Here is a 12,087-nt window from a genome sequence, read left to right as displayed (position 1 = left end):
ATTCAAGCCTGTGTGCTGTTTATATTAGCTATCATTTAAGATTTATATACCAGGCATTGTTGGGAGTCAAACCCACAATTTAGGCAAAGTGAAAGTGTCTATCACTGATGCTATTAGATTGTGGTAACCATTATTTGTTAAAGTTGTTACATGGGGCATTTGTTTCATCAAAAAATTTTATATGAATCTGTCTCGAATTAGAAAACCCATTGCATCACCCATGGTAGCAGTTAAAGTTTTAGGAGATATTCATGCAAGGTCTAGTTCATTAATGTATATTTGGCAGAGCAAAGGTCCTAACACCGACCCCAGACTTGTATCCGCTGGAGTTTAGAAGTGTAAAAGGCAACATGTTTCAAACATGTAAGATCCTGAGGGAACTTGACAGGGTGGATGTGGAAAGGATGTTTCCTCTTGTGGGAGAATCTAGAACTAGACGTCGCTGTTTAAAAATAAGGGGTTGCCCATTTAAGACAGAGATGAGGAGAAATTCTTTCTCTCAGAGGGCCATGAGTCTTTGGAACTCTCTTCCTCAAAGGCGGTGGAGGCAGAATCTTTCAATTTTTTAATGCAGAGGTACACAGATTCTTGATAAGCAAGGGGGTGAAAGGTTATCAGGGAAGGCAGGAATATGGAGCTGGGGTTAAAATTAGATCAGCCATGATCTTATTGAATGGAGGTGCAGGCTTGAAGGGTCAAATGGCCTACTCCTGCTCCTAATTTGTATGTTTGTATGTTCGTATGTATGTTCGTATGTTATTAAATAGCTTGCCAATAACATTCATAACAAATAATTTTTTTTTAAATACTCAACTTTTTCAATTTTTTTCTGTCACAAGTTGAAGTTAGCACAAGTATAGAATGATACTCACCCTTTGTTGCTGGGCTTTCTGAATTGTTGTGATCTGTTGTGCCACCACTGACAAAACTTCAATGTCTATCCGATTAAATTCATCAAAGCAAGCCCAGGCTCCTGAACTGGAAAGACACCACAAGAAACTATTAGCTAAAAGATACCTATTTGTTAGGAATGTAGTAAATTGGCAAACTAGAATGCAAAGGATGAAGGATGGTTGAGATGTAGGCAATACAGTATGAGGTTTCACATTCAGACATATCCAAAGAGGGAGATGTAATTAGTGATAGAGATTTATGTGTTGTAAATGCAAACAGGTGGATGCAATTCTATAGATAGTGAGTGGCTGAATTAGAGATAAATGGATAAGCATGGAGTTAAAACTGATTGAAACACCGAAACAAGTATATGGCAGAAAACAAAAGGTATCAGCAATAGCTCAGTTGGTAGCACACTTGCGTTTAAGTCAGAAGGTTGTGGGCCACCCCAGAGACTTGAGCACAAAATTTAGGCTGACATTCCAGTGTGCAATACTGAAGGAGTGTTGCATAGTTGGAGGTAGTGTCTTTTGCGTGTGATATTAAACTGAAGTTCTGTCACCCCTCTCAGGTGGACCTAAAGATTTACCATCCTATGAGTGAAGAAATTCCTCCTCATCCCAGTCCTAAATGCCTACCCCTTATGCTGAGACTGTGTCCTGTGATTCTAGAACCCCAGCCAGGGAATTACCCTTCTTGCGTTTACCCTGTGAAGCCTTGTAAGAATTTTGTATGTTTCACTGGGATCACCTCCCATTCTTCTAAACTCTAGAGAATACTGGCCAAATCTCCTCAATCTCTCCTCATAAGACAATCTTGCCATCCCAGGGATTAGTCTTGTGTACCTCCATTGCACTCTGAGGCCATTATATCCCTCTTGAGGTAATGAGACCAAAACTTTACACAGTTCTCCAGGTGTGGTCTCACCAAGGTCCAATACAATGACAATTCTTTAATATTCCAATATCTTTGTAATACAGGTTAACATACTATTTGCTTTCCTAATTGCCTTCTGTAACTTTCTGTGATTCGTGCAGGACAACCAGGTGCCCCTGAAAACCAACATTTCCCAGTCTTTTGTCATTCAAAAATATTCTGCTTTTTATTTTTCCTATCAAAGTGGATCGCTTCACATTTCCCTACATTATATTCCATCTGTCATGTTCCTGCTCACTCACCTGTTCAAATCCTTTTGTAGCCTCTTTGCATCCTCCTCACAGCTTACTTTTCCACCTAACTTTGTATCATCAGCATACTTACATGTATTACACTTGTCCTTTCATCTAAGTCATTGATATAAAATCTAAATAATTTTGGTGTAGTTGAGGCTCCTGAAGAACTCATCCATGCAGTAATCAACTAGTTGCAGCCTGTCAACCCAAAATTCATCCATTTATTCCGAAACTCTGCTTTCTGCCTGATAATCCTCAATCCATGCTGATACATTACCCCAATCATATGAGCCCTAATTTTCTATAGTAAATTCTCGTGTGGTACCTCATCAAATGTTTTTTGGAAATCAAATACGCTACATCCAATGATTACCCCTTATCCACCCTGCTAGTTCCAACCTCAGAAAACTCTAAAAGATTTGGCAAATACGATTTCCCTTTCATATATATAGGTTGATTCTGCTCAGTCATTTTATGAATTCCTAAGTGCCCCGTTCGCACATAATTAGCAACAGATTCCAGCATTTTTCCACTACCGATGTTAGGCTAATTACCTCCCTCTCCTTTCTTGAATAGCACAGTTAAGTTTCCTATCTTCCGATCCACAGGGACTATTCTAGAATACAGAAAATTTGGAAGATTAAAACCAATGTATCCCTATCTCAGTAGCCACCTCCCAGGTGTAGGCCATCAGGTCCAGGAGATTTGTCACTTATAAGTCACATTAATTTCTCCAGTAATATTTCTTTACTCTAAGACCATAAGATGTAGGAGCAGAAGTAGGCTACTCGGCCCATCGAGTTTGCTCCACCATTCAATGAGGTCACGACTGATCTGATAATCCTCAACTCCACTTTCCTGCCTTTTCCCCATAACCCCTTGATTCCCTTACTGATTAAAAATCTGTCTATCTCAGTCTTGAATATACTTAACGACCCAGCCTCTACACCCCTCTGCGGTAAAGAATTCCACAGATTCACTACCCTCTGAGAGAAGAAATTCCTCCTCATCTCTGTCTTAAATGGGCGGCCCCTTACTCTGAGATTATGCCCTCTGGTCCTAGACTCTCCCACAAGGGGAAACAACCTCTCAGCATCTACCCTGTCAAGCCCCTAAGAATCTTATATGTTTCAATAAGGTCGCCTCTCATTCTTCTAAACTCCAATGAGTGCAGGCCCAACCTACTCAACCTCTCCTCATAAGAAAATCCCTCCATACCTGGGATCAACCTAGTGAACCTTCTCTGGACTGCCTCCAATGTCAGTATACCTTTCTTTTGGTAAGGGGACCAAAACTGTTCACAGTATTCTAGGGCCAGAATCTTCTGTTTGGCGTGTGGTGGTTGGCCCTGCACGCCGACGCGTAAAATGACACACAGTGACGTCAGGCATGCGTCCCGATGTCACTGTGCGTCATTCTGATCTTCCATTCGGCGGGTGCGCACCAGCCGAACTGTCAAAGGCCTGTTAAGGCCATTAATAAAACAATTAATTCAATTGAGAAAGCTGCCCGTCCAACCTTAATGTTGGTGGGCAGGTGAAGAGCCCAGGCAGCCTTCGCATTTTTAATGAAAGCTCATCCATGGGTAGGATGAGCTTTCATGAAGGTTAAAAATTTTATGAAAATTCATAAACATGTACCAGCTCATGCAACACTATCACATAAGGAGACATGTCTGAATAATTAAAAAAAACATTTTTTTCCAAGTTTAAAACTGAAGTTAATCTCCCTGAGGCAGCTCCGTGCCTCAGGGAGATTTCTGCACTCTTTCGTGCGCATGTGCGAAAGAGCACAGGCCCTGGCTCTCCCTCCTCCTCCCACCTGCACAGGTAACGCTGAGTGCTTCCAGACACGCATCACGCTGGGTGGGCCTTAATTGGCCCACCCATGTAAAATGGTGGCGCGCAGCCGATCGTGGGCAGCGATCCGCTCGATGCCTGCCCGCACCCGCTCCCGACCGGCCCACCTGACGGGGAGAAAATTCTGTGAAGTAGAATTCTATAAGTATATTCAAGACTTCCCTATTTTTATACTCCATTCCCTCTGAAATAAAGGCCAACATTTCATTTGCATTCTTGCTGAACTTGTATGTTAATTTTTTGGGATTCATGCACGAGGACCCCCAAATCCCTCTGTGCTGCAGCTTTCTGCAGTCTTTCTCCATTTAAATAATATTCAGCTCCTCTATTCTTCCTGCCAAAGTGCATAACATCACATTTTCCCACATTATATTCCATCTGCCAAGTTTTTTTCCCACACACTTAACCTGTCCATATCCCTCTGTGGACTCCTTTGTGTCATCCTCACCACTTGTCTTCCCACCTAATTTTGTGTCATCCGCAAACTTGGCGATAGTACCTTCACTTCCCTCGTCCAAATCATTAATATATATTGTAAATAATTGTGGCCCCAGAACTGATCCTGTGGCACTCCACTAGTTATAGGTTGCCATCCTGGAAATGCCCCCCTTATCCCAACTCTCTGTCGTCTATTAATTAGCCAATCCTCTATCCATGCTAACATACTACCCACAACACCATGAGCTCTTATCTTATTAAGTAGCTTAATGTACAGTACCTTATCAAATGCCTTTTGGAAATCCAAATATATTACATCTATTGGTTCCCCTTTATCTATCCTGCTTGTTACCTCCTCAAAGAATTTTAATAGATTTGTCAGGCGTGATTTCCCCTTCATGAAGCCACGCTGACTCTGCTCAATTATATTATGAATTTCTAAATGCTCTGCTATTACATCCTTTATAATAGATCCTAACATTTTCCCAATGATGGATGTTAAGCTAACTGGCCTAGAGTTACCTGTTTTTTGTCTCCCTCCCTTTTTGATTAAGGCACTTTTCCAATTCTCTGGGACTTTTCCAGAATCTAAGGATTCTCTATCCACTATCTCTGTAGCTACTTCCTTTAATATCCTAGGATGCAACCCATCAGGTCCAGGGGACTTATTGGCTTTTAGCTCCATTAGTTTCCCTAGTCCTTTTTCTCTAGTGATAGTTATTGTATTTATTTCTGCTCCCCACCTTTTGCCCCTAGACTATTTAGTATTTTTGGAATACTATTTGTGTCTTCTACCAAAGTATTTATTCAACCCCTCTGCCATTTCCTGGTTCCCTATTATTATTTACCCAGCCTCATTCTCCAAGGGGCCTATGCTCACTTTGACCTCTCTCTTCCTTTTTATACATTTAAAGAAGCTCTTACTGTCCATTTTTATATTGCTTGCTAGTTTACCCTCAAAGTTTATTTTCTCTCTCTTTATTTTTTTTGTCATCATTTGTTGGTTTTTAAAACTTTCCCAATCCTCAGGCTTACCACTAATCTTTGCTACATTGTATGTTTTTTTCTTTCGATTTAGAACATAAGAACATAAGAACTAGGAGCAGGAATAGGCAATTCAGCCCCTCGAGCCTGCCCCGCCATTCATTACGATCATGGCTGATCTCATTTCGGCCTCAACTCCAATTTCCCGCCCTCTCCCCATAACCTTTCAGCCCGTTACTAATTAAAAATCTCTCTATCTCCTCCTTAGATCTATTCAGTGTCCCAGTATCCACTGCACTCTGAAGTAATGAATTCCACAGATTCACGACCCTTTGAGAAAAGTAATTCCTCCTCATCTCTGATTTAAATCTACCACCCCTTAGCCTAAAACTATGGCCTCTCGTTCTAGAATGCCCCAGAAGGGGAAACATCCGCTCCACGTCTACTTTGTCTATCCACTTTAGCATCTTATATACCTCAATTAGATACTACCTAATTTGATACTATCTTTAGCTTTCTTGGTTAACCATGGTTTATCACCTTCTTAGAATCCTTCTTCCTCACTGGGATACATCTTTGAAGTGAGTTATGAACAATTTTCTTAAATGTCTGCCATTGTTCATCAACCGTCTTTTCTGCTAATACTAATACTAATTTCCTACTAATACTAATTTCCTTAAGTTTATCATCCTCAGTAGACCCTTGGTCCCCCAGTACTTCCAGGCTGTTTTTTTGTGTCTTCTACCATGAAGACATACAAAGTACTTTTTTAATGTCTCTGGATGGAGGTCTTGTGGCACAGTGGTAGATTCACTACTTCTGGGCCAGGAGCTCAAGGTTTAAGTCCCACACCAGGGCTTGTTGGCCCATGGAAAGAGCATTCATGATGTGGTTCAATGGGCTGATAATCAGCCTGGGAATCCTTCAGCCACCTCCCCGCTTTTCCCCAAAGAAATAAAAGTGTGAAGATATGCTTAAAAAAAGTCTCTGCCTCACTAGAATTTCTGCTGTCTCTGTCTCGAAGGGACCCACATTTATTTAAGCTAATCTCTTCCTTTCTCATATCTATAGAAGTTTCTGTAATCTGTTGTTTCTGGTGGAATCTTCCATTCCAGCCAGCAGCTGGAATCATGCCAGGCACAGGTATTTAATTTGGCAGGAGCATTTAATTTGGCAGGAGGCGAAAAATCTGTTTCCCAATTGCAGGATAAACTGTGTGAAATTTGTTCTCCCAGCTTTCAAGGCAGGTTAATGGCGGGTCAAGTTTCCCCATTTGCGTACATTAGCATGCTCATTAAAAGACCACCTCACTGGAATTAAGTTCACCCTCCAAATTAAGTTCCCTGCCAGTGAGAATTTAGAACATCCAGTTTTACAAGAGCACATAACTGGCATGCACCTGGTGAGCTTCACCTCTTCCATGACTTTGAGGTCAGTAGATGCTGATTTCTCCTTCTTGGAAATCTCGCATAACTTCATTCCTATCGAATGCTGCTAGCAAAATCTGCGCCAAGGCTGGATGCGGGAGGCAGGCTAAGCAGGGAATTGGGGGGGGTAGAGTGCCTGGAATGGTGGGGGTAAGGCGGTCTGGGGAAGGGGAAGGGGGTGGGGTTGGTGGTGTCGATGATGTCCTGTGGAGTGAACTCAGGGTTCTGGTGATAGGATGGAACAGTCACAATCAGAGGGGGGAGTGGGATGCGATAGGGTGACAGGTCCAGGATGAAAGTTTGGTAGGTGAAGGTCCCGGGGGGGTGCGAGGGCGGGGATGCTCACAGGGGGTGACAGGTAGGGTCAGGGTGGGCATGGGGATGGTAATGCGTGTCAGCTCTGAGGGGAGGAAAGGCATGTTGGGGTGGATTGTGAAAGGATCCAGGGTAACAGGGTAACAAGGATGACAGAGGGGAGAGGAATGGTGATACTGGTTGGGTCAAAGGTGATGGGGGGGAAGTTGGTGGGTGACAGGGGAAGGATAGAAGGTGGTGGACTGAGTCTGGAAAGTGATATGCACCATTTTCTAAATCTGACCTTGACCATGCAGTTAGTCAGTCAGTGAGATCCCTCAAAGTGGGAGGAGGGTCTTTTTGGGTGAGTGAAGTTCCAGGTCAGCACAAGTGCCTGACTGAAGGGACACCCTAATAATCATGAGGCAGCTGGATGTCAATCGTGCTCAGGTGTGTTCTTTTCTCTATGCTGAAGCCTATATGGCAGCAGGCTTGTTCCTGACTCATGAGTCTCATAACATTGTTCCTTGTTCCCAGCCAGGTGTGGAGCTGCTGTTCATTCTGTGCCACTTGCCATCTGCTGCAGTGAGAGGCAGGGATGAAGGGAGGGGCGGAGTTGGATGCCCCCATGGGTCACAGTTGGTGGAAGACAGCCGACTCATGACTCCAAACCTCCATTCTCCCAGGTGAATGGCATGGCTGACAAGGGATCATGTTGTTAATCTTTCTATGCTGCCAAGGTAATGGTCTCTGTATAAAATCTTGAGGGTAGTGGAGGCAAGCGGAATAGTGTCAGTGGGAAGCTTCCTGCTCTCTGGTCAAAGAGCAATGTTTCCATGCACAGTCATTATGAATGGGAGGAACACCCATCTCTGGTCTTCCATGATATGCTTCACCTAGAAGGGGTGGGGTGGGGTGCCATGTCTAGACAGAGGCCGGGTGAAGGGCTTAGCACTGGCCTTCTGGCTTTGAGATGTAGGGAAACCTATAAAAGGCTTGCTCATTAAATGTATCACTTCAATTTGTTCACAGATCCACTGTGGTGTCGTTGATGCAGGCTGCAGGCAACCCCACTTTGATAATGGCTCTCATCCAGATGAGGAAAAGGAGGGCCTATCACAGGTTGGCACAGGGCCAGGAGGAGCAAAGGGCCTAAGCAGCAAAAAGCAGTGAGGCCTCTGGAAGGTCAAGCTGCTAGTGAGCATGGTCCACAGCAACGGTGAGCATTGGCCCGACCATGGATGTATCGCCAGCAGTGCTCTTGTCTAGAAATGAGTGAAAGGCAATGCCAGAGGCGCCTTCGTATGTCCTGGGATGTCGTTGCTTACATCTGCCAGCTTCTCCAGTACGAGCTGTGGCTGCAAGGAGGAGTAATGCAGGGCTCCTGGCCTGCATTGACTGAATGGCTGACCAGAAGCCCTTTAAATATGAAGCCAGGACTTCAACCCCATAAGTTAACTGCGGGGCTGGAACATCTTGCCCGCCCCACCACAAGATTTGCTGAGCTCCTCGCGGGTGCATAATTAATGAGCTGAACAGCGGAAGATCATGCATGTTCAGCCATCCTGCTGTCCAGCGGGAATCACGCCAACTTTCCCGTAGAAATAGAAATAGAAATAGAAATAGAAGATTCTGCCCTATGTCTCTACTTAGTTCACTCTTATATCCTATTTTCTCTTTCTTTATCAATTCCTTGAACATCCTTTGGTGAATTTTAAAATCGTCCTAATCAGGCCTACTACTCTTTCTGGCAGCATGATAAGCCTCTTCCTTTGGTTTAATACTATCTTTAACTTCCCTTATAAACCATGTTTGAATAATTTTTCCTGCAGGGAAAGTATAGTCATTGTGAATTATTAATTAATTCTTTAAATGTTTGCTATCGTTTGTCTATTGTCCTATCTTTTAATATAGTTTCCAAATCTAACTTAACCGACTTGTTCCCCATACCTATGTAGTTTGCATTGTTCAGATTTAAGATCCTAGTTTCAGGCTTAACTAATCCCTCTCAAATTCGACACAAAATGTCATTGTATTATGATCACTTTTCCCCAGAAGCTCCTTTACTACAAGGTTTTTAAATTAACCTTGTCTCATCATGCTAGTAAATCTAAAGTAGCATGTTTCCTAGTTGGCTCCTTGACATACTAATCTAGAAAACTGTCTTGAATATTTTCTGAAGTACCAAAGTTCTAGGGTCCAAAAACTAACATATTTCAAATGTGGCCTCAATAATATTCTATATGATGTTAGAATAACCTTTTAAATTGAAGGACAAGACCTCCTGAGATGGATCCTGATATCTGATTAGTTTTATTATGATAATTTGACTCTTTCACCTCCGTAACAATGTTTGACTTTGCACCAGTCTCAGCTGCTTCTGAAACCCTCATTTATGCCTTTGTTACCTCCTCAGACTCAACTATTCCAATGCACTCTTGATTCATCTCTCACATTCTATCCTCATAAACTTGGGGTCATCCAAAACTCTTCTGCCTGTGTCTTAACTCACACCAAGTGACGTTTCCCTATCACGCCTGTTCTCACTGACCTACTTTGGCTCCTGGTCAAGCAGTGTCTTGATTTTAAAATTCGCACTTTTGTTTCCCAATCCTTCTGTGATCTCGGTCCTCCCCAGGTCAGTTATCTCCTTCAACCCCACAATCCTCCAAGATATGTGTGCTCCTCTAATTTTGGCCTCTTTAGCATCCACAATTTTAATCATTCATGGCCACATCTTCAATTGTCTAGGATCTAAGTTCTGGAATTCTCTCCCTACACCTCTCTGCCTCTCTACCTCACTCTCCTCCTTTAAGACACTCCTTAAAACCTGTTGTATGATGTCGTTATGTGCCTGCATGCCATTGTAATGTAAAGGTGCTTGGCAGAGCAAGGGTTTACGTGGGACTGAGAAAAGCACCGCCTGCAGTATGATGCATAGAGTTACATGGTAATAGATTGAGAGAATAGTCTAGAGAGAACACTCTAGAAGCACTACCTGCATGCAGCAGCACCATGCATGGCAGTTACCTGGGATCTGTACATAGTTAAAGATTAACAATTTTTGGTTCATGTTTAAACATATAAGTTTCAAGATTTCATAATAGAGACACCACAACGATGGCACCAGAACACAACATGGTGATCAGCAGTGATAATACAAAAAACCCACCACTTTGACCAAACTTTTGGTCACTTGACCTAACATCTCCTTATGTGGCTTGGTCTCAGACTTTGTTTATAATGTTCCTGTCAAGCACCTTAGGATATTTTATTACATTAAAGGTGCTATATAAAATAAATTGTGTTGTGCTAACTGGAAACTTTCAGTGATACATTCCAAGGAGGATAAACAATACATTTATTGACATTAAAATCCATCTAGCTTCCATGGGAACACCAGTATCCTGCACCACGAATGCTTTTCATCTCATACCTGGCCAAACCTTTAAGAAATTTGCCCATTGCTAAGAAGTCCAGCTGGTCAGAGCAGTTGAAAACGACAGTCTGTATTGCAAGGGCTTTACCCAAGTCTTTGGTAGTTTCAGTTTTTCCTGTGCCAGCAGGTCCAGCAGGTGCACCACCAAATTTAAGGTGCAAAGCACCAGTTAATGTGAGGTAGCACCTAGAAACAGGAAGAAATGTTTCAAACTCCATTATAATAATACAGCAAAAAAAAAAAGCTCTAAATGATTATTTTGTGAAGTCAAAAGTTGACTAGTGAATGAAAATCATATTCTGTTTTACATCTAAGTCTTATCTGGGATGAGTTATTTGAAATGCTGGTCTTCATTGACATTTAGCCATCCAGGGTGCCACCTGAAATAGGTGCTAGATTTCTTAAATATGCAAACTGAGTTTCTACACCAGCTGCAGGAAGTGGATTATGAAATTCAGGTAGTAGTGGATGGAGCAAATGTCATAAACACACTGCCTAGTCATACCCAGGCAGACAGAAGCCTGAACAGCGATCCTCAAGAGGGATCAGTGAAAGGTTGCTTAAAGTTCTCAGACCCACACAAAAATCCAAGAATGCTGTCAGGTTGTTAAAGGCCCTTCTTGGGATCGGCACTTTCCCCTCAGAGCCAACCTGCTTCCAGCTCAATATAGGAGCCAGTTAATTTCCCACCCTCCCCCATGGATGAGCTGTAGAGGGACACAGGTATATAGAAAAAGGCCACTTGTCAATCTTCATAAAAATCATAAATAAATGTTCATTTTTCTCAATTAACATAAATTTGTACTGTCCAAAGTGAATATTTACACAAAATTCAAAAAATAAAAAATATATGATTAAAAATTCCCAGCTAAGTTGTATTTTGTGTCCTTTAACCCTTCCATTAACATTTTGAACTGAAGGTCTCAGTCGTTCCAAAAAAGCCTGGACTTGATATTTTTGTTCAGCGTTGTTCAGTGAAATTTTCTAGCTAAATGAAGATTGTGCCATTTAAACAGATATATTGTACCTAATGTTCCAGCGTTTATCTGTTGAAATGATGAACCAATTTTCTTTATCTTCTGCCAGTTTAGGAATTTTTTATTGAAAGTTAGAGGAAAGCTTTATTCAGGTAGTTTCCATCACACAGGCAGGGTTAAAATCATCCCCAAATAGAAAGGCAAAGAGGGACAGAAAGGCAAAGAGGGGTATAGACTGAGTCAGTCTTTCCTCATTCTAATTTGTTTTTTAAAATTACTAAATTGAATTTCTCAGCATAGCACAGTTAAGGGAAATGAATATGACAGCAGATCAGAGAGGGCGAATAATTTAAAGTAGGTTAGTGAGAGGATCTCTGGTCTCTCAGTGTTACTTTGGAGAAAGGTCACTGCTCTTGAGGTCCTGCTTTTTAATTTCCTTCCCAAATCCCTAAACTCTGATTTTTTGTGAATGAGGCAGGGAGTCGATAGAGAGTTAAGGATGAGGTAAATGTGGCTTTTTTTAATTCATTCACAGGATGCGGGCTTCGTTGGCTGGGCCAGCATTTATTACCCATCCCTAATTGCTCTTGAGAAGGTGGTGGT

General features: G+C 42.2%; 1 protein-coding gene across 1 annotated transcript in view; it reads right to left on the bottom strand.

The window, feature by feature from the left end:
• Nucleotides 1-12,087, bottom strand: part of dnah1 (dynein, axonemal, heavy chain 1) — a 532,475-nt gene that overhangs the window by 289,869 nt on the left and 230,519 nt on the right. Inside the window, 2 exon segments of the mRNA XM_078543835.1 lie at nucleotides 873-978; nucleotides 10,505-10,693. Coding sequence (XP_078399961.1) covers nucleotides 873-978; nucleotides 10,505-10,693 — 295 coding nt within the window.

This window comes from Cetorhinus maximus, chromosome 6, assembly GCF_964194155.1.
Source record: "Cetorhinus maximus chromosome 6, sCetMax3.hap1.1, whole genome shotgun sequence".
NCBI classification, from domain to species: Eukaryota; Metazoa; Chordata; class Chondrichthyes; order Lamniformes; family Cetorhinidae; genus Cetorhinus; species Cetorhinus maximus.
The sequence above is the reverse complement of the archived record's forward strand: the minus strand, read 5'-3'. Positions and strand labels throughout refer to the sequence as shown.